General features: G+C 49.3%; 1 protein-coding gene across 4 annotated transcripts in view; it reads right to left on the bottom strand.

Moving 5' to 3' along the window:
• The window catches only part of TNRC6B (trinucleotide repeat containing adaptor 6B), a 754,281-nt gene that overhangs the window by 70,159 nt on the left and 660,306 nt on the right, over positions 1-23,816 (bottom strand). For all 4 annotated transcript variants that reach the window (XM_082265794.1, XM_082265793.1, XM_082265791.1 and 1 more), the window contains one exon: positions 14,603-14,686. In XM_082265794.1, the coding sequence (XP_082121920.1) occupies positions 14,603-14,686 (84 nt within the window). The remainder of the gene's footprint in view (positions 1-14,602; positions 14,687-23,816) is intronic.

The raw sequence follows: 23,816 nt of genomic DNA on the forward strand, positions 1-23,816 counted from the left end.
ATCCAAATGAATAACCAGGTACGGAGACTTGCAGGACAAAGCCGCCAGCTCCGACACTCTGCGAGCCGAAGTGATCGCCACCAAAAAGGCGACCTTTTTGGACAACATAGACAACGAGATCTCCCTGATCTGTTCAAAAGGAGCACGTTGTAACACAGATAGAACGAGATTCAAGTCCCAAGGGGGCAGAGGATCCCGCCTAGGGGGAACCAGATGCCGCACACCCTGAACAAAGGTGCCAACCAATGGGTTGGAAGCCACGGGACGTTGAAACAAAACGGCCAGAGCAGACACCTGACCCTTTATCGTAGCCAGCGCCAAACGCTGATCAACACCCGTTTGAAGGAAAGACAGCACACGGGACACCGAGTACGTGCGGGGTGAAAACCCCCTGGACTCACACCAGGCAAAATAGGCCTTCCAAGTACGGTAATAAACCTTCCCTGAGGAAGACTTCCTCGCGTTGATTAAAGTATGAACGACCTCCGGAGAGAGACCCCTCTCCTTCAGGACCTCGGTCTCAACAGCCAGGCCGTCAAAGCCAGCGACTGTAAAGCAGGATGGTATATCGGTCCTTGAGACAGTAGATCGTCTCGAAGAGGTAGACGCCACGGGGCGTCGACCGCCAGATTCACGAGGTCTGCGTACCAGGACCGGCGAGGCCAGTCCGGTGCCACAAGAATCACCGTGTTGCGTTCCGAGTGTAACCTGCGAAGGAACCTGGACAGCAACTGAATCGGTGGAAACGCGTACATCAGCCTGTACTGATGCCACGGGGCCACTAAAGCGTCCGACGCGTCTGCCCGAGGGTCGCGCGTCCTTGTCACGAACCTCTTCACCTTGTTGTTGAGACGAGACGCGAACAGGTCCACATCTGGAAGACCCCACTTCGCGCACAACATCTGGAAGACAGCCGGGTGGAGAGACCATTCCCCCTGATCCAGGGTCTGGCGACTCAGATAGTCCGCCTGCCAGTTCTCCACTCCCGGAATGTGAACCGCCGTTATCGCCGGGACATGAGTCTCGGCCCAAGACAGAATGTCGGCCACTTCTCGAGCCGCTCGGGCACTCCTGGTGCCCCCTTGGTGGTTGATGTAGGCCACCGCCGTGGCATTGTCCGTCTGCACCCGAACCGGGCAACCCTGCAGCCGGTCCGTCCAGCGATGAAGACAGAGACTTATCGCACGCAATTCCAGAATGTTGATCGGAAGGGAAGACTCCCCCTCCGACCAAGTCCCCTGGGCGGACAGAACGCCCAGAACTCCACCCCAGCCCGACAGGCTGGCATCCGTGGTGATTACCGTCCACGAGATCGGACGAAACGACTTGCCCCCGGACACCAACGGGGACTGGAGCCACCACAGGAGGTTTCCTCTGGTGCGATGACTCAACGATATTTGAAGATCCAGAGATTGAGGTCGCCCGTCCCACCTGGACAGGATCTCCGCTTGGAGACCCCGCGTGTGAAACTGGGCGAAAGGAATCGCCTCGAAGGCCGAGACCATCAATCCCAGACATCTCATACACGTCCGCAGAGACGAGTTCGGAACGTCCCTGAGGGACCTGACTTCCTCCTGGAGAGTCCTGAGTTTGTCTTCCGGCAGGAAGACCTTCGCCTGCACCGAGTCCAGAATCATTCCCAGATAGGGGAGACGAACCGACGGACTCAGTGTCGACTTTGGAAAATTTATCGTCCAACCAAACTCCTGCAGAGTTTGCATCGTGACAGACAGGTCCTTCTCCAGACCCTGGCTGGTCGCAGACCGAACCAGAATGTCGTCCAGATACCCCAGGACAGAAACGCCCTGAGCCCTCAATAATGCCAGAACCGGTGCAAGCACCTTGGTGAAGACCCGCGGAGCCGAGGCGAGACCAAAGGGCAACGCCACGAACTGGTAGTGATCCTCCGCAATGGCAAATCGAAGGTATCTCTGATGACCCTCGAATATGGGGATGTGAAGGTACGCATCCTTCAAATCGATGGAGGCCATGAATTCCCCCGGAACCAGGGCAGCCACCACCGACCGCAGGGATTCCATGCGGAACTTGCGAACCCGCACAGAGCGGTTCAGAGCCTTCAAGTCCAGAATCGGACGAACCTTGCCCTCCTTTCTGGGCACGGTGAACAGATTGGAATAAAACCCCCGAAACCTGTTCCGATGAGGCACCGGAACCACCACTCCCTGAGCCCTCAGGTCCCGCACCGCCAGGCGCAGGTCCCGCAAGCGCTCTGGAGACAGTTGAAGATTTGAGGGAAAAAATCTGCTCTCCGGCCGAGAGAGAAACTCGATCTTGTAACCAGATCGAACGATTTCCTGAACCCATCTGTCCCGCACACGGGCCAACCAGGGCTGAAGAAAACCGAGAAAGCGTCCCCCCACCCCAAAACTGGGTGAGGGCGCCCCTTCAGGCCGAACTGTTATGGGCTGCAGGTCCGGATTGGCCGGACTTCTGTTTACCAGACCTTCTTCTGAGAGCCTTGACCTTTGAACGGTTTGCCCTTGTAGTGCGGCCGAAAGGCACGAAAGGACCCCTGAGGGGGCCGAAAATTAGCATGCTTCTTCCCAGAAGCCCCCTTAGCCTTGGGGAAATGGGGCAAGAGAGTGCTCTTACCCCCGGTGATCCCCTTAATCAACACATCCAGGGACTCCCCAAAAAGGCGAGACCCATCATAAGGCAGATTGGCTAAGGTCTTACGTGAAGATTGGTCCACCGACCAACATTTTAACCAAACCAGGCGGCGAGACAACACCGCCACGCTGTGCACACGTGCAGCCAACGGAATCAGGTCCAGGTCCGCATCACACAGATACATGACCCCCTGGTGGATTTGATCCACCATATCCAGGGTCGCCGGCGAGGCCAAGTCGGCCACTAGGACGCGCCTAAGCATCTGCGTCCAACTTGCGATCGCCTGGGCCGCCATGAGAGAAGCAAACAGAGCCTTAAGCATAGAACCCGTAACAGAATAAGTATGACGGGCAAGAGACTCCAGTCTCCTATCCGTGGCATCACGGAAAACAGGGGAATCCTCTGCAGGAATCGCAGTGGCTTTGTTCAAAACCGCAATTGCATGATCCACTGGTGGAGGCACACACCACCTTTCATCAGTGGAAGGCGAAAAAGGATAACGCAGCTTGAATCTACTTGGTACCGCAAAAGGTTTGCGCAGATTGCGCCATTGATCCTTAACAGCGCGCTGAAAATCATCATTGCAGGGAAAAACCTGCGGCGTCCTGCGTTTCCTCTGCGTCCCATAAGCCGCCAAGGCAGCGGGGGGACACACTTCGTCCTGCAAACGCAGCGTTTGCTTAATGGAAGCAATCAACTCATCCATGATTGCAAGCTCTTCAGGCGAGCCAGGGGGAGAATTATCAACCCCCTCAACTTCAGACCCCACTAGATCAAGAGAGGAGCGGGACCCCGATAAGGAGGCCCCCGCCATAACAGCCCCATCACCTTCACCCTCAGAATCAGAGGAAAGAGCAACTCTGGGCCTTTTAGTAGATTGAGCAGCCACCAGCATTTGCACCTGAGCAGCAAGGCCAGCCACAATAGTGGCTAAATCCCCCCCTGGGGGGGAAACAGCGGTCCCCTGGCTGTCCACCAATACTGTAGGAAATTTGCCCTCCTGAGAATCCATTGCCCCTGTAATGCCAGACAACCAAGGGTTAACTGCCCCTTTTAAGCAAGCGCGGCAAGCGCAGCCCACCGCACCACACTCAAGCACAATGAGACCCCCACAGGGAATATGCAAACTGAACACAGGCAATGGATAGCAAGAACAGAAGGATAAAACCTGAGGAGACCCTCGCCGCTGCTGCTGCCTCGATCTGTGTTCCTGGAAAGAGGAAGTGATGCTGCCAGGGCGCTCTATGTAAGCCTATGGAGGCTACAAGAAAATGGCCGCCATGCATGTAAACCATGCGGCCGGAGCGAGTGTAGGCAAAATGGCGTCGTTTGGCGCCGAAACCGCCGCTCCACAGTGCATTAAAACACACATTACATTCCAATATCAGAATACATGTCAGATCGCCGCAGCGATCGCTGTATATGCCCAAACATGCCAAAAAAACATGCCCCACAGCACACAGCTTCTCACACTGACCAGTCTGACACACACAGTGTCATACAGCTCCCCCCCCCCTTGCAGCCCACAGCATGCAGCCGAGAGATAGGGAGACAAGCAGTGTGAATAGAGGCAGGTTACACAGTCCCAGACTGACACCCCCCCAGACAGACAGGTCCCCACATAAATACACTTACCTCACATGGCGCGGGGGACCCGCACAGGCGAACAAGCCGCTGCACATGAGGCAGGGAGAGTCGCATTCAAGACGCACACAAGGGGGGTTAAGAAACCGCACAGCGTCCAGTGAGGTAGCCACCTCACCAATCATCCCTGCACCGAACAGGGATGGGTCGTTCACTGTGCCAGGAGCGTTACCTGGCTGAACGCTCGATGGCAGACTGGGAAGCCACTGACCCACGACCTGCGACCAGGGGGATCAGCCCGAGACCCAGTCTGCATGATCCTCTTCATCCGAAGAACTAACTAACGCTGACAAAATAACAGCTAAGTAAAGGTAGAGAGAAAAACTCAAACAAAATTTTAAAAAGAAGAAAGAGTCTGGGACAGAAAGTCCCAGCACAGAGAGAGCCAGCCACTCCTGACAAGCTAGACATTAAAACTGAGATATGGTTGCAGGAAGTAGGAGGGTATTGACTGAGGGGACCACCCCTTGAGGGTGGGATATGTTAAAAGCTTTATTAACATATTCTGTTGCCTAGCTACTCCTTCGGAGCAAAGTCTAATACCCCATATGTGACGAATATGAAGAGGCGGCGACTGTCGGAGGACGTAAGAGAAATGTAGTTTTCTCTTTCATTCATTTACGGACACAGCTCCATATCTTATTTGACCCTTGGGACGTCCCAAAGCAGTGTCAACATGAAGGGTGGGGAAAAAACAAAGCAATAAACATATTTCCCAAAAGGGCCAAATGTAGCCAACCAGATAAAACAGAATCTCAACCAGGAACAACTGGAGCTTGCACCAAAGAAAAATACACCCTCAAGAGGAGGAGCCTCTGCAAAAGCAGCCTGCAAAACTTTGCGGCCAAAAGCATCATTCGCAGATGCGAGTACATCCACCTTGTAAAACTTTGTGAATGTGTGCACAGATGACCAGAATGAAAGTGTGAACCAAGGACTCTGTGTCCAAACGAGTATTGGAAGAATATTGCCAAAGCGGAAATCTGCCCCTTGATGGTGCGCCCAGGGCCAAACACTGATCTACACCTCTTTGTAGAAACTCCAGCAGACAAGACACCGAAAAGGAACGGATGGGAAACTCCCCAAGACTCACACCAAGTAAAGTACGCCCTCCAAACACTATGATAAAATCTTCCTAGAAGTAGATTTCCTAGCTTTCAACAGTGTAGGAATTACCAAATCCGACAACCCTCTGTCCCTCAGTACCTGGCTTAAAGCAGGATGGAAGATCGGTCCTTGAGACAAAAGATCTTCTCTGAGAGGGAGTCTCCAAGGGGCATCAGCTACCAGTCTTACTAGGCCTGCGTACCAAGACTGGCGAGGCCAGCTGGGGGCCACCAAAATGACTGCAATCCCTTCTGCCTCGATTCTGTCCAGACGTCTCGGCAGAAGTTGTAATGGAGGAAAGGCATACATTAGACAATTCCGACCTCAAGGTGCCACCAGACCATCCGAGGTGTTGGCCAGAGGATTCAAAACCTTGCCACAAACCTCTGAACCTTCCAGGTTGACACGAGAGGCGAACAGGTCTACATCGGGAGTCACCCCCTGGAGACACAGTTGTTGTAACACCTCCGGGTGAAGAGACCATTCGCCTGGATGCAGTGCCTGCCGACTGAGGTAGTCTGCCTGCCAATTTTCTACCCCTGGAATGTGAACAGTAGAGAGGGCTGGAACAAAGCATTCTGCCCACCTTAGAATGCCGGGCACTTCTCTGACTGCCAGGGCAATTTTGGTGCCCCCTTGGCGATTGACATATGCCACAGCCGTGGCATTGTCCAATTGAATCCTTACTGGGTGCCTCGCAGATGATCCATCCACAGGGACAGCCCTGATTGCCCAAATCTCCAGGACATTGATTGGCAGACTGGACTCCTTCCGAGTCCAAGCCCTTTGAGCTGGATCTGTGCACCACCCGGAGTCTGGCACCCATGGTAACGACCGTCCAATACAGTAGAAGAAAAGTTCCCCTGTCGAAGAGATGGGGAGCGGAGCCACCATATCAAGGACCCCCCTCATACCCCGGCTCAAATAGATAAGATTGTCTAGGGACTGGGAATTCTTGTCCCATTTGGCAAGAATCTTCTTTTGCAGAGGTCTGGTATGGAACTGAGCAAACTGAACCGCCTCGAAGGTGGAGACCATTATGCCCAGCACTTGCATGCAAGCCCTGAGAGATGACTGCCGGTTAGATAAGCAGGAGCCGAGTCGCATGCTGCAACTTCAGAATTTTTGTCCCTGGAAGAAACACCCGGGCTGAGCCTGAATTCAGAGTCAGGCCTAGGTAGTCCAGTTTGTTGGACAAAGTCCGAGCTGATTTCTGAAAATTTAATGTCCAGTCGAACTCCTGCAAGGTTTGCACAGTGATGTCCAAATCGTCTTGCAAGACAGTCGCAGAAGGAGATCGTCCAGGTACCTCAGTACAGCAACCCCCCTCTGCCTGAGCAAAGCTAACAACAGGGCCAGAACTTTTGTGAACACCCGAAGAGCGGAGGCGAGATCAAAAGGTAATGGCATGAATTGATAGTGCTCCTCGTCCATGGCAAAGCGAAGAAAACGCTGGTGACCGACATATATTGGGATATAAAGGTAAGCGTACTTGATTTCGATAGATGCCAGAAAATCCCGTTGATAAAGACATGCCACTATCCTGTGAACAGACTCCATCCAAAATTTCTCAACATGCACAAAGAGGGTCGGGCCTTGAGATCTAAGATTGGATGGACCTTGTCTTCCTTCCTGGGGACAGTAAATAGGTTTAAATAAAACCACTGAAAACGTTCCGACTCTGAAACTGGTACAATGACTCCTTACGATAGCAGATCCTGTACAGCCCTGAGATCACCTTGCAGACAATGCGGGGACAGACGCAAGTTGGAAGAGAAGAACCTTGCCGGAGGCAAGGACCGAAACTCGATCTTGTAACTGGACCAAATCAACTTGTGCATCCATTTGTCTTAAATAAAAGAGGTCCACAGGCCTGGAAAGAAGCAAAGACATCCCCCACCCAAGGTACAGGTGGATATATCTGCGGGACCAGCGGAACCTACTTTTGACTTACCAGACCAGGTCTCTTAGAACCTCCTGTGAAGTTAGGAGGCTGAGGCCGAGTCCAGAATCAGACCCAGATAGCCCAGTTTTTGCAGATAGAACCAAAGCAGACTCCTGAATGTTCAGGATCCAACCAAACTCCTTTAGAGCTCACAGAGCAATCTCCAGTAGCCCTTCAGAGCAGTCGGAGACTCCGCTCGCAGAAGAAGATCATGCAGGTACCCCAGTACCGTGATCCCCCACTGACTCAAACAATGCCAGCACTGGGGCCAACACTCCTGTGAATACCCGAGGTGCGACCAAAGGTCAGCGCCAAAAACTGATAATGCCCCTCATCAATGGCAAAATGGAGGAAGAGCTGGTGACCAGCACATATTAGAATGTGCAGGTAGGCGTCCTTGATGTCGAGAAGAAATCCCCTGATATAGGGACACCACTACCATGTGAATGGACTCCATACAGAACTTCTGTGCTCGCACAAAGCAGCATTTCGCCTTGAGGTACAGAATTGGACGTACCTTGCCTTCCTTCCTGGGGACAGTAAAGAGGTTTCAGTAAACCAGTCGTCTAACCATACACAGCACATATTGCTATGGCAAAGATACATAGATGAACTATTTTTGGTCTGGGTTTGTCCAGGAGGAGAAACTCAAGTTGTGTCTCAATTTAATGAATTGTAATGACTTTAATCTTTTCTTCACAATGTCATATGATCACCAAAAGATCAATTTTGACATCAGCATTCTCAAGGAACAGGGAGGAAAGCTTACAAGTAAGCTTTACAGTAAGGAGACTGCCGGCAATACCTTGCTTCATGCCGGCAGTTTCCATCCTGAACCCCTTAAAAAATCTATACCGTATAGCCAACTCCTGTGCATAAAATGTAACTGCACCACTCTGGAAGATTTTCAGAGTGAGGCAGACGATCTAACAGAAACGCAATTGGCTAGGGGGTATAAAAAGTCCTCATTGAAAAAGGCCTTCAACAGGGTCAAAGACATGGAAAAGAAAAACCTAATTTTCAAGCCTACTGGAAGGAAACAAGATGATGTGACAAGAGTGATCATGCGATATTCAATCGAACATAAAAAGATCAGGGGCATTCTTGAAAGGTATTGGTTTATTCTCACTGAGGACCCAATTCTTGGAGACTTGGTGACAAAAAAACCCATCAATTACTTACAAAAATGCAGGATCTATTGAGGAAACATTGGTTCAAAGTGAGTATAAAGGGGAGTCCAGAAAGGATGCCTGTAAAACATGGGGAACTTTCCCCTGTGGCACATGTCCACAGTGTGCTGTAATACAAAAAAGAACCAAGGTAATTCTCCCCAATGGCGATACATTTTGTCTAAAACATTTTGCCAATTGTAAAACGAAAGGCGTGGTATACCTCATGCAATGTCAATGTGGCTCCTTTTACGTAGGTAAAGCGAAACAAGAACTAGGACTACGTATCAGCAAGCACATGCAAGGTATGAGGATTGGCAATTTGTACTTGCCCTTAGGATGACATGTGGCCAAAAATCATGGATATAAAATGCCCAAGGTAAACTTTACAGTGCTGGATTGAATTCACATTCCCCAAAGGGGGGTTATTGAAATAAGACCCTACTCCAGCGTGAAGTTTTAGGCACCTGAATGCCACAATCCCCCCAGGTTTGAATGAAATATAAAGTTTCTGACCCTTTTTGGAGGGCTACAATTCAGGTAAAACAGACTAAGTGAAACCAGATTCCATCCCTTATATCTATAGTCTCTTCCCTTTTTTTTTTCTCCATGGGAAATATAAATGGAATACCCCTTTTGGGTCATATGTTTATGTGTATTAATCTTACATAGTTACATAGTTACATAGTAGGTGAGGTTGAATAAAGACAATAGTCCATCCAGTTCAACCTGTGTAGGTGTGTGTGGCTGTACTCATCTCACATACCCCTGAATGTTCTGATCCTTGAGATGTAAGTCTAAGAGTCTTTTGAAAGCCACCATACTACCCGCAGAAACCACCTCTTGTGGTAGAGAATTCCACAATCTTGTAGCCCTAACAGTAAAGAACCCCCCACGTTGCCTGTGGTTAAAACGCTTCTCCTCTAATCGCATTGTATGCCCTCGAGTCCTCATGCAATCCCTTCGAATGAACAGCTTTTTTTCTAAGCTGGGATCCCCATTAAGATATTTATAAATTGCTATCATGTCCCCCCTCAGATGTCTCTTCTCCAGGGAGAATAAATCAAGCGATTGTAGACGCTCTTCATAGTCAAGGTCCTCCAATCCCCTAATTAGTTTAGTTGCCCTTCTCTGGACTCTCTCCAGCTCCAACACATCCCTCCTGAGGACTGGCGACCAGAACTGGACAGAATACTCCAGATGCGGTCGGACCAGAGTTTTATAAAGTGGAAGGATTATAGTCTTATCTCTGGAATACATCCCTTTCTTTAGGCATGCTAATATTCTGCTGGCTTTGGCAGCTGCCGCTTGACATTGCATGCTGTTGCCTAATCTATCATCAACCAAGACTCCCAGATCCTTCTCCATTTTTGATTCCCCCAAGGGTTCCCCTCCTAACGTGTATTGTGTTTTTATGTTTTTACTCCCCAAGTGCAAAACCTTACACTTCTCCACGTTAAACCTCATTTGCCATGTCGTTGCCCACTCTGTAATTTTGTCCAGGTCATTCTGTAGGATATCTGCTTCATGCTGTACAGTTATTGCCCTGGCCAATTTTGTGTCATCTGCAAAAACTGATAACGCACTACTGATCCCGTCCTCAATGCTGTTTATGAATAAATTGAACAAGGTTGGTCCCAGGACTGAGCCCTGGGGCACCCCGCTTACAACCTCAGACCAGTCTGAGTATGCGCTGTTTATTACCACCCTTTGGACACGCCCTTTAAGCCAATTCCGTATCCAAGAGCAAACCCTGCTTTCGATACCTGCAGACCTTATTTTATAAATTAAGCGCTTGTGGGGAACTGTATCAAACGCCTTAGCGAAATCCAAGTACACCACATCCACTGGTCTCCCCCTATCTAGCTCACAGCTCACCTCTTCGTAGAATGCTAAGAGATTGGTTTGACAAGAACGCCCATTTGTAAACCCGTGCTGATTACTGCTGATGATGTTGTTGTCTTTAGCAAACTCTACGATATAGTCCCTTATCATCCCCTCCAGAAGTTTACATACTATTGATGTCAAACTGACAGGCCTATAATTTCCCGGGATATGCCTCTGGCCCTTTTTGAATATCGGAATCACGTCAGCTTTCTTCCAATCCCCTGGTACATCTCCTGTCCTAATACTGTCAGCAAAGATCAGGAACAGTGGTCTGGATATAACCTTACTGAGTTCCTTGAGTACTCTCGGATGTACGCCATCCGGGCCTGGTGATTTGTTTGTGTTAAGTTTATCCAGCCTTTCCCTGATTTCACCCTCTGTTAGCCATAGTGGCAAATCCTGTGTATTACTACTAACCATACAGTCATGGTCAGTGTACCCCTCCGTTTCCTGTGTAAAGACTGACGAGAAAAAAGCATTCAGCACGGTTGCTTTTTCAGTGTCCTCTGTAACCATCCCCCCATCATCGCTAATTATGTGTGCAATATGCTCTGCCCTAGTTTTTTTGCTGTTGATATATTTAAAGAATTTCTTTGGGTTTTTTTTACTATCCTCCGCTATTTGTCTCTCAAAGTTGATTTTAGCCATTTTGATTTCGTGTTTACTTTTCTTATTTGCCTCCTTGTATAGCTCGAAAGCCAATACAGTGCCCTCTGATTTATATTTCTTGAAGGCCATTTTTTTTCCCCTAACAATCTATTGTTTAATTTTTTGTCTTTGATGGAGTTTTTTGTGGGGAAGTCAGGTCAATGCAACCGAGGTGGGTGCCCCCTTTTCTTCCCATATGGCAATAAGCCACTAGCATTTTTTACCATGTCCGGCACAGAAAGCCCCCTCCGTGTGGAGGCTTAATATATCTTCATGTCGGCTTGCGGGTTGTACTCGCGGCCACTAAAGGTCATCTGTGTCGGCAGTTTCTCTGTCCCCACACTGGACGTGTATAAATGTATATCATTTTTTTTTTTTTTTCAGTGAAGGGGTCAGCTTTTTTTGTGGATGAATTTTCCAGCGGTCTTACATAGGAAGATCATCTGTTTTTGGGAAGACTATGAGGCACTCCCTCAGAGATCTGGGAAGCATTGAAGTGAAGGTTAGCACATTGCAATGGTGATCACTGGAAAGTTATTATTATTATTTTTGAAAAATTCTTGTTTCTATAATGAATCTAATTGTGTATTGCAGAAGTGGATATAATATCCCTGAGGAAGAATTTATTGACACATTTCGAAACCCGCTGGATATCCCCAATTATTGAACATGTTCGTGGGTATATACGTCCACCATGGAACGAATTCAAAAGTAGTTGGGGAATACTACTTCTCAAACAACATTATAGTACCCATGTGGTGTCTTTATAAGTAATGCATTGGAATATGTACAATATGTCATTTTTGTGGTCTTAACCCTTTTATTTTCTGTGAATAATAAAATAAAATATATTTTTTATACATATATGTAATCGTATAATTGCCATAAAAATCCCATTCCTAGAGGAGAAATATTCCTCATATGTTTTTATGTATACAAATTCAAATAAGGGATGTTGGCAAGCAGAATACCCTTAATCATGTAAGAGAATATATGTAAGAGGTTTGAGCAAAAAGTCTTACACTGCCCCAAAGAGACTCCGGAAGCACATTGGAAGGGAAAAAAACCTTTCCGGGGGACAAGACCGAACTCGATCTCGTAGCCTGACCGAATAACTTTGTGGACCCACTTGTCCTGTACCAGGGAAGTCCATGGATCTGGAAATCAGTGAAGACATCCCCTAACCCCAGATACAGGTGAGGGCGCCCCTTCACGCAGAGGCAGCCTTGCCTGCAGGTCTGGAAGAGCCTGCTCGTGGCTTGCCAGACCAGGTCCTCTTGGAACTGCTGGTGGAGACCCTGACTTTTGCGGAGGAGAATGGCCCACGTCTATGACGGGGCTCCTTGCCTTTGGTAGCCTGCGGAAGAAGAGCACTTTTCTCCCCTGTGAGACCCTAAACAATGTCATCCAAGGGAGTTTCAGACAGGTGATACCCTTCAAGAGGAAGATCAGATAAAGCCTTCTTAGAAGTCTAGTCCACAGACCAGCATTTCAGCCAGACAATATGCCGAAGGACCACTGCTGATACAGACAGCCTAGAAAACAAAGGAGCGGCACCCAAAGAGGCATCGTGGACAAACTGTAGCCCCTGGACCAACTGGTCCGCCAGCTCCGAAAAGACAGGGGGAAGCTGTTCTCCCCCCAGGTCCCGGCGTTAAAAGCTTAGCCCACTCGGTCAGAGTTTATGACACCTGGGCAGTAGTAATTACCAGCCTAATTGCCGAATCAGCCACAGCACACATATGGCAGGCCAGAGCATTTGCCCTCTTATTAGCTGGACCTGTAAAGGTTGGGGACTCCTTACTGGGATGAAGGTAACTCAATTTGACCTGGAATCTGACGAGTCCACTACAGGTGGGATCGTCCACCTTTAACAAAGTAAATCCTCATAAGGATACCGCAAGCAAAAAACATCTAGCAACCACTGCGTTTTGGACAACCCCACTGTTTTGTGACAAGTTGTTAAGGTAAGCGGAAAGAGGAACATCCTCGCCTCTTTGGAGGGCCTGGGGGTGCCAAAAGGAACCAGTGCCTCCGACGCGTTATCAAAGAAACGACAGTGACTGAAATTTTAGTGGGGCTGGGGGGGGGGGGGGGGAAGGGAGGAGAACCCAGGGGTCCAACTTTCCCAAGAAGGGGCCCATGTCCACCCCATAACCCTCCAGGTGTAGTGGGGGGGACAGCTACTACCACACCAGGAACAGGGTGGGCAGGACACCGCTCCATCGTAATGTGGGTGCTGTCGGTCAGGAGGAAACGCTATGACTCAGGTTAAAGCCCGTTCGTATGCATCCTCGTGAGATGTTTAACTCCCCGGCCAACCCCCGTCCAGTGGGGCTATGTTGTGGGGAGCTGCGGTCTGCACGAGCTCACTAGCCAGGGGGACCCTAAGGATCTATACTATCCAGTTCGTCACCCAGTCCGGCACTTGATTGTAGTTCTCACAGGAACAAAATAATAAAAAGAGGAAAAAAATTACATTTAAAATGAAAAAATGGCCAGGACCAGAGATCCCAGCAAGGAACTAGGTAAAAAAGAGTACCTATAGCTGAGAGTGGGTGCATACCCCCCGAGACTGCCCATAGGCGTAGTCAAGCTTTTTCCTGTCTAGTGCCCTATTCCTGTAGGGGGCAGTATAACTCAATGGTTAAGAAGAATCAGGAGCAGTGTCCATCAATGAATGAAAGAGAAACTGAGTTTCCTCCTGTATAGGAGGGGTTATATAGGCGAGGACTTGTTTGATTGATCTGATAGTGTCCATTCACCTATAAGTAACCATATAGCTCAAATATTTATGGTTATAACTGGTTCTGTGTCCTGTGATGTACGATAAAGAAAGTGATCTTGTGGCGAATATGCCGCTGGGATCACTTTTATGGGAGAGCTGACCCAACTCAAAAAAAAAAAAAATGCCAGGGTATTTACTGTCAAACTAAAGTATATTGGGCAAGACGGTTGGCAAATGGTTAAAATACTTTTTAACTCTGGAACTATAATTGTTCGATAGAAACTTCAGTAACTTTTCCAAACTGAAAATATGCAAAAGATGACTTGTACTAAAAGTTTGAAGTTCAGCTGACAGATATTGCACTCAACAGAACTAGAATATATTAACAGACAATTCAAACCAAAACCATTCAATCAGTGTTGGGTAGTAGCAGCTTTTACACTGGACCTTAGGTTGTCAAAATTATGCACAATAAAAAAATGTGACAGACATGAAAGAATGAGCCTTACAAATGACTATCTTTCTCAGAAGGCAGTCTGAATAACCCAACCGGAAGCAAGATGACTCAATCTTCCTGTCTCAAAAGGTCTTCTTTTCAAATGATTCTCTTGGGGAAAAGAATGGTTTAAAATCCCTTGCGTTTCTCATATGCTAAACTGAAGAGTTTCACACATCCATTCACCACTATGGTAGATACACTTCCTAGGATGTGCTATTTGTGTGGCAAAAAGTAAATACATGGATAAGACATGTCCAAGATAGAGTATCCTCTGTGTTTTCGTAAAGAACATTTGAAGTACTACATTCAGTAAAATTTAAGAGTGTCTAGTATAGCTCAATTACCTGAAGTGCTGTGGATATTCTCAGAGGCACTGTAGGGCCAGGCACCAGGTGAAGGCAGCGAGGTGTTGAGGGAAGAATTGGACCCTAAAAAATATATATAAAAAAAAAAAAAATTAAATCCATGAAATCTAAATGTTCTTTAGTTACTAGTAGAGTTGGGCAGTTTGGGCCTGGTGAACTGTTTGGGCCGAGATAACATTCGGCCAGAGCATCCCATTCGGAGAACACCCAAATTTGCGGGCCGCTTAGTGGTATGTTTGCGCTGCACAGTGCATTCAATCAGGGCACAGTGAATAGCGGTTAACCACTTTAAGACCGGAAGGATTTGCCCCCTTAATGACCAGGCCCTAATTTGGGATACGGCACTGCGTTACTTTAACAAAGAATTGCGTGGTCGTGCCATGCTGTACCCAAATAAAATTGATGTCCTTTTTCCCCCACAAATAGAGCTTTCTTTTGGTGGTATTTGATCACCTGTGTGATTTTAATTTTTTTGCGCTATAAACAAAAAATAGAATTTTTGTAAGAACTTGCCGTAAAATTCTTTTCTCTGTAGTCCTCTGACAGTCGCTGCCCGATGGTATTAGCCTTCACTAATGGGTAATGGCGCACTCTGCAGTAGCAGGCTAGGCAGAAAATTCATCATCAGGCTAATACAAAAAAACGTTATACCTCGGCACGCCACTAGGGGGCCATTATCCTAGACCCAATCTGATCTTACCTCATTTTGTAGCAAGCAGTACTGGAAGGCAACAACCCCCAGATCCAAAAACCAGAGGGGCGGGGGCAGCTACTGTCAGAGGACTACAGAGTAAAGTATTTTACGGTAAGTTCTTACAAAATTCTATTTTCTCTTGCGTCCTCTGACAGTCGCCGCCCGATGGTATTAGCCTTCACTAATAGGACGTCCCAAAGCAGTGCAGGTATGAGGGGTGGGAAAACCAATGCAACCAAATGAAAAGGTAACGCAAACAGTCGGCCAGGAACAACCTGAGCCCACAGGAAAAAACTGGAAACCCAGAAAAAAACACCCCAAAAAAGGAGGGACAGTAAAAACAATGTCCCCTTAAACAACTGCCGCACTAAAAACCTTGCGGCCAAAGGAGGCATCCGAAGATGCTAAAACGTTAAGTTTGTAAAACTTTGTGAAAGTGTGCGCGGACGACCAAGTCGCCGCCTTGCACACCTGAGCCATAGAAGCCTGATGGCGAAAAGCCCAAGAGGCACTAACGGCTCGTGTAGAATGGGCAGTTACCAGAAAAGGAAGAATCCGACCCTTAATGGAATAGGCCTGAACAATCATCTGTCTGATCCAATTAGAAATGGTCGCCGCGGAGGCGGCTGATCCCTTTCCAAAGTCCCTCAGGAAGAACAAATAAGGAATCAGACTGTCAAATCGACTCCGTGGCGGACAGATAGACCTTGACCGCCCGGACCACATCCAGGGAATGCAAGGCAAACTCCTTAGGATGCTTGGGTAGTGCACACAACCAAGGCAACACGATATCCTCATTGAGGTGGAACGAAGAAACCACCTAGGGAAGAAAGGACTGATTCGGTTGTAGAACCACCTTATCTCTATGAAGCACCAGATAAGGAGAACGGCAGGACAGAGCCGCCAATTCAGACACTCTGCGAGCCAACGTGATGGCCACCAGAAAGGCAACTTTCTGGGATAACACAGACAGAGGAATCTCTCTGATGTTCTCAAATGGAGGTTGTTGTAGCACAGACAAAACCAAATTTAGATCCCAGGAAGCTATCCTCGGGGGAGGCAAATGTCGCACCCCCTGAAAGAAGGTGCAGACCAAGGAATGCGATGCCAAAGGTCGCTGAAAAAAAGATGGCCAAGGCCGACAACTGACCCTTGACTGTAGTCAGCGCCAGACGCTGATTTGCGCCCTTCTGCAGGAAGGCCAAGACCTTCGCCACTGAAAAGGAACGAGGGTGAAGACCATTCGCCTCGCACCAAGTGATATACGCTTTCCAGGTGCAGTGACAAATCTTCCTTGTAGTGCCTTTAACAAGGTAGGGATGAACGCCTGCCTGTGGAAGACCTCTATCCCTCAAGACCTGGCTTTCAACAGCCATGCTGTTAAAAGCCAGAGACTGTAAAGCAGGATGGAAGATCAGTCCTTGAGACAAAAGATCGTCTCACAGCAGAAGCCTCCAGGGAGGATTAACGACCATCTGAACGATGTCTGCGTACCAGGACTGTCGAGGCCAGTCCGGGGCCACTAGAATGACTGACATCTGTTCCGACGCCAACCGGCGTAGGAACCTGGACAACAGTTGAATCGGAGGAAAGGCATAGATCAGCCGATAGCGGTGCCAAGGCACCACCGACGCGTCCGCGGCGTCTGCCAGAGGATCGCGAGTTCTAGCCACAAACCTTTCCACCTTTTTGTTGAGACGAGACGCAAACAAATCCACGTCAGGGGTCCCCCACCGGGCACATAGGATGGCGAAATACCTCCGGATGCCGGGACCATTCCCCCTGGTCCAAGGTCTGGCGACTCAGTCCGCCTGCCAGTTGTCCACACCCGAAATGTGAACAACCGAGATCGCCGGTACATGCGATTCGGCCCAAGACAGGATTTCGGCCACTTCCATGGCCGCCCGGGCACTCTTCGTGCCCCCTTGGTGATTTATGTATGCCACGGACCTGGCATTGTCAGTCCTTACCCGAACCGGACACCCCTGAAGCTGAGATGACCACCAGGACAGACAAAGCTTTATCGCCCGGAACTCCAGGACATTTATCGGCAGCGAGGTCTCCCCCGCCGACCACGTCCCCTGGGCACAAAGTGTGCCCAGAACTCCTCCCCAGCCCGATAGGCTGGCATCCGTGGTGAGAATCCTCGACAACAGAGGCCGAAAGGACTGGCCCTGCGTCACGGACGGCGACTGGAACCACCACAAGGGGTCCGACCTCACCGGACAAGTCAAGGAAATTCTCCTTTCCAAGGACTGAGGCATCCTGTCCCATCTGGCCAGGATCTCCGCTTACATAGTCCTGGTGTGAAATTGAGCAAACGGAACTGCTTCGAAGGCCGAGACCATCAGGCCCAGCACCCACATGCCGAGTGGAGAGATCGTTGTCCAGAGTTTGTCCTCCGGAAGGAAGACCCGAGGGTGAGCAGAATCCAGGACCATCCCTAGGTACTTAAGACGAGTTGAGGGAGTCAGTGCCGACTTCCGAAAATTGATGGTCCACCCGAATTCCTGAAGTGTCTGAACCGTCACGGCCAAATCGCTCGCCAAGGTCACACATGATTTCAACCTTAACAAGAGGTCATCCAGTTAACCGAGGACCGCAATGCCCCGTAAACGCAGTAAAGCTAGAGCCGGAGCCAACACCTTGGTGAAAACCCTGGGAGCCGAAGTGAGGCCAAAAGGCAACGCCACAAACTGATAGTGCTCCCCAGCCACCGCGAAGCGGAGATATCGCTCATTGACCCTCGAAAATAGGGATGTGCAGATACGCATCCTTCAAGTCGATTGAAGCCAGGAAGTCCCCTGGTCTCAACGATGCCACCACCGACCGGATGGATTGCATCCTGAACTTCTGCACCCCCACAAAGAGGTTCAGAAATTTTAAGTCCAGATCGGACGTACCTTGCCCTCTTTTCTGGGCACTCTGAACAGGTTGGAGTAAAAACAGCGAAACTGTTCCTGTGAAGGAACGGGTACAATGACTCCTTGGGCAAGCAGATCGTGCACCGCCCCCATGAGATCTCTGAGATGATCGGGGGACAGCTGGAGATTGGACGGGAAGAGCCTGTCTGCGGGGCAAGATCGAAACTCGATCTTGTACCCTAAACGAATCAGTTCATGAACCCACCTGTCCTGAATGCCAGACAACCAGGGTTCCTAAAAGTAACGCAGACGTCCCCCCACCCCGACAACAGGTGAGGGCGTCCCTTAAGGAAGAGGTGGACTGGCCCGCCGAGCCAGACTGACCGGCTTTTGGCACGGTTTCTTCTGGCCACAATGTCAGAAAGGTTTTCCCTTCTCCTGCATCCCAAAACCCTGAAAGGAAGTACGTTGAGTCTAGAAGGATGGTCCCCTCCACGTGCGAGGAACTTACCCTTAGTGACCTGGGGCAACAGAGTACTCTTACCTCCTGTGAGCCACCTTGATCAACTCGTCCAGAGTTTCCCCAAAAAGACAACCACCCCCGCATAGGGAATCTCAGATACCGTCTTCTTGGAAGCGTGGTAAGCCGACCAGCTCTTCAACCAGGTAATGCGGCGGATCGCGATCCCCACCGCCGACAACCGAGCGACCAAAGGAGCCTCGTCCAAGGCCGCGTCGTACAGATACATCCCAGTTTGGATGAGCTGATCCACCATGTCAAGGGCAGTCGGAGAAGCCGACTCCACCACCAGGGTGCTGCGAAGCCCCTTGACCCACACCTGAGCGCCTGAGAGGCCATCCCCGAGGCGAAAACAGGTTTCAACAGGGAACCTGCCACCATATAAATGTGACGGGAGAGTCACAAATCCCTGAAAACCGGGGAATCCTCCACTGGCATCAAGGTTGACTTATTCAGCCTAGACACAGTGTGATCCACCTTTGGGGACACCGTCCGACGCTTTTCCACCGCCTCCGCGAAAGGATATCGGACGGAAAAACGCCTAGGCACCACCAACATGTGCTTAATGCACCACCACTGGTCATTCACAATCTCGTGAAATTCCTCAGGGTAGGTAAAAACCTGACCAGACTTATGGGGCCTGCTGAACCGGAAGGCAGACCGCTTACTTGACAGATGGCTCATCGTCAAGAATCAGAGCTTCTTTAATGGCGCTAATGAGGGCATCCATCTTAGTGCGTTCCCGCGCTACCGAGGGGGAAGATTCCTCCTCCTCCCACTCAGAAGCAGGGGACAGGGACCCCTCAGGGTGGCCATCGTCCGTGGCAACCATTTCTGGCTCAGAGTCAGAGGACTGGGAGGGCACAGGCTGTTTTTTGGAGGAGCGTTCTGACACCAGCAGATTCACCTGGGACGCCAAAGTCGCAAGAGCAGCAGATATGGAGGCCATGGAGGAGGATTCAGGTGTACCCGAAGCCCCCACCAGGTCTGCGGGGAATTTATTGTCCTGGGAGTCCATTTTTGCCTTTAAATGAAAAAGACGCTGGTCCTTTAAATCGGCGGTTCCCGCGGACCCCCCCGCTAACTGAAAGAGCCCCTTGAGGAAACACAGTAGCCACAAGCAAAATTCTATTTGGTCGAAAAATGGCAGAGAAATAAGCAAAAATCCCCCAGCCTGTCAGTACTTGCCCACCATGCATCCTGCACAGGAGAGTGCGAAGGAGGAGGAAGTGACCTCACAGCAATACAGGCCAGCCCTCGAGCCTAGAGAAAAGGTGCCTGGAAAGTCAATGACAAAAGTCACAGGGAAAATGGCCGCTTGCCCTTACTAGGCATGTTGCCCATATCCAAGATGGCGCCCGACCGGGAGCCCGAGCAGAATCCCCACATGGCTGCTGTCTCACACAGAGCTTAGAATTTGCACACCACACAAAACGGCAGGCCACCCCAACAGGCAGAAAATAAGTGCACAAAACAGATTCTGGCTATCCGCAGGGACCCCAGGGTGACCCCTACAGCGCCCCCCGGGGGAGCATGGGGGGGGGGGGGGGTTTGGGAGAAAAAAAACTACCAACCTGGCCTGAAGGGGGACCCGACAGAGACCACCAGCCCTGCTATCCCCACAACCCCCCAAACGTCCCCAGGGACAAGGGGGTATCAGTACTCACCATCCAGGAAGCGGGCACCGCTCAGATATGGGAAACTTCCCACCCTAAGTGGGGGTGCCATCAGCCATGGAGGAACGCTGCAACACGTGGGCGATCCGGGTTGAGACATCCTCAGCGAAGACGCAGCTCCGCAGGCTCGTCCACATATGGAGGGGCACTGTCGTTGCGAGGCCTGGGCATACCAGTAACCTGCGACGCTTGTTGGTAGGCTGGGACTCGTAAGGGTCTATGATACCCAGTCCGAGGCCCAGCTCTGCAGTCACTTGTAGTCCTCCAGGAAAGGAATCCCTGACTAACTAGTGATAGTGAGAGAAAATAAAAATCTATTGTGTAAAGGAAAACACAAATTCAGAAAAAAAACTAAGAAAAACCGAGACTCTAGGTCTCAGCAGGGAAGACCTAGCTCTAACTCCTGATGCTAGGCAGATTAAAACTGAGGTAAGATCAGATTGTGTCTAGGATAATGACTGAGGGATGGCCCCCTAGTGGTGTGCCGAGGTATAAAAAAAGTTTTTTTGTATTAACCTGATAATGAATTATCTGCCTAGCCTGCTCCTGCAGAGTGTGCCATTACCCATTAGTGAAGGCTAATACCATCGGGCGGCGACGGTCAGAGGACGTAAGAGAAAAAGAGCGAGTTTTGAAAAAAAAAAAAATATATATATTTTTCACATTCTGCTCAAAAAAAAAAAAAAAAATAGAATTTTTGTAAGAACTTACCGTAAAATTCTTTTCTCCGAGTCCTCTGACAGTCGCAGCCTGTTCAGTTAGCCTTCACGAGTGGGTAATGCGCCTCTCTGCAGGCGTAGGCTAGGCAGTGAAAAGGTTAACAAAAGCTTTTCCACATAACACACCTCTAGGGGGCTGTTCCTCAACTATTACCCATCAGCCACTAGGAGCTGCTCTTCAGTTTTGTAGCAAGCAGTACATGAAGACTATCAACCCCAAAAAAGAAGAGGGGCGAGGGCTGCGACAGTCAGAGGACTCCGAGAAAATAATTTTTCTGTAAGTTCTTACAATAATTCTATTTTCTCTTACGTCCTCTGACAGTCGCAGCCTGTTCAGTTAGCTTTCACGAGTGGGATGTCCCAAAGCAGTGAAGGTGTGAGGGGTGGAAAGACGCAACACCAAAAAAAAAGGCAACGTGCAACCAGGCCAGAGTCGAAAAAAAAAAAAAAAAACTGAGACAACAGGGCAACAAAAGTTTAACAGGAGCCAACCCTGGACAAAAAAACCCCAGGAAGAGACAGAACACGTCTCTATAAAACAACCGCCACGCACAAAACTTTGCGGCCAAAGCAAGCATCCTAGGATGCCAGTACATCAAGGCAGTAGAATTTTGTGAAAGTGCGCACAGACGACCACGTCGCCGCTACGCACACCTTAGCCACATGAAGCCTGATGGCGGAAAGACCAAGAGGTAATGACGGCTCTAGTAGAACGTGCCCTCACAGGATAAGGATGCACCGGAGCCTATAGTCAATAGGCCCAAAACCAAAGTCCGTCCAAACCAAACCGGAAGAAACTGCAGCGGATGCAGCCGAACTCTTCCGAGGGCCATTGGAAGAACAAACAGGGTATCAGACTTCCCAAAAGACTCAGTGGCAGACAGGCAAAAAACCTGAGCGCCCGGACCACATTCAAGGAACACAGGACAAAGTCCTTGGGACGCTTTGGCTTCGCCCAAGGCGGAAGCAACGGAACAAACAACGATGAGGTGGAAAGCAGACACCATCGCAGGAAGAAAAGACCGACTGGGTCGCAGGACCACGTTATCCCTAGAAACGACCAAAGAAGGCGACCGGCATGACCGAGCCGCCACACCGACACTCTGCGAATAGAGGTGACAGCCACCAGAAAGGCAACTTTCTGGGACAACACAGGCAGAGCTGGCTCACTGATGGTCACAAAGGGAGGCCGTTGTAAGAAAAAACTGACAAAAAACCAAGTCAGTCCCCACAGAAGCAAGGAGCCTTGGAGATGACGCACCCATTGAGTAAAGGTGCAAATTAAAGAATTAGTCGCTAAGGGAAGCTGGAAGAAATCCGGTAAAGGCCGACAACTGACCTACGACGGTGCCCAGCGCCAAGCACTGATCCACACCTTCTTGCAGGAAGACCAAAAGGCCGCTCTGAGGAAGCTGGCGATTGGCCAGCTAAACATGTCAGCGTGATGTCATTCCTTATGCTGACCAATAGGATTGGATGACGGCTGTACACCCATCTAGTTGACTATGGAGTTTACCCGGTGGGACTTTCAACTGAACTGAGCCGTTTATCTCTGTCTTTGACCAGAGCCAAGTGAACAGTGGGTGACGGTGTTGAGCCATGCATTAGCTTCGGTGAAATCTGCCTTTTGCCCATCTGAACCTGTTTATTATACATCTCCTCCCTCCCATACATGACTGTCATTTGATATACTTTACCAGCAATGGGGCTGAGCTGCCTATTACACACAGTGGATACTACATACACCCAATGCTTTGGGACTGAACTACAGTGCACCTTCCCCATTTACTTCTTGCTACTTTCTGGCATCATTGCTCTCTACCCGGAACTTTTCCACCTATGCCAGGTTACCTGTTAATGTGGAAAATCTTTGCTCTACTTATACCAGTAGTTGGGCGAACCGTCAATGTCATGCACCATATGGTGGGACTTTCAATTGAACCACACAGTTCATTGTTTGGCCAGAGTTAAGTGAATGAGGAGTGTCTGCCGATATATCTCAGGACAACAGGGTTGAGATGCTTGCTATTTTGTGGACATCATTTATATCCAATGCTTTGGGATTGAACTGCAGTGCACCTCCCCCCACTTCCTATAGGTTTATTCTTTGAAACAGCTGCTCTTCACCTGGAACCTGCCCATTTATATTGGGGTACCAGTCAGTGTGGAATTTCCCCTGCTCTACCTGCATCAGCACTAGGGTAAACCGTCATTGCCACAACAGCTGCTGCCTCTAATCTGCGATTTCCTTACAAGATACACGACCTTTAGCATATTTTATTCAGTGGTTATATCTGAGACTGAACAGACCTCTTTATGCAATTTGAATGATCGTGTGAATACAGAGGGCAACGCATGTGTACTTTTACAAATCCTGGTCGTTTTATTTAGAACAACGTTGTTTATTTTTAATCTGTGAGGTGGTGGTTGTATTTTCTTGCATTATTGGTGTTAATTTTTTCAATAAAGCCTTTCTACCATTACCGGTGTGTCCCCTTGTGACAGTCTTAGAGTTCTGGTCTCCCCCTCTTCTTTCTTGCATTTCATTACCTCTGTCACGCGACTGCATCAAACCTTCGACTTTGATGTTAAGGCACATTAAGGCGATAAGAGTACCATGTAATTTCCCCTCAATAATGTGGTTTTGATCCGGTGGAAACCCCCCCCCCCCCCCAAAACCCTCGCTACCGAAAAGGAGCATGGATGAAACCCTTGCGACG

Source organism: Pelophylax lessonae (genome assembly GCF_965119305.1).
Source record: "Pelophylax lessonae genome assembly, chromosome: 8".
Taxonomy (NCBI): domain Eukaryota; kingdom Metazoa; phylum Chordata; class Amphibia; order Anura; family Ranidae; genus Pelophylax; species Pelophylax lessonae.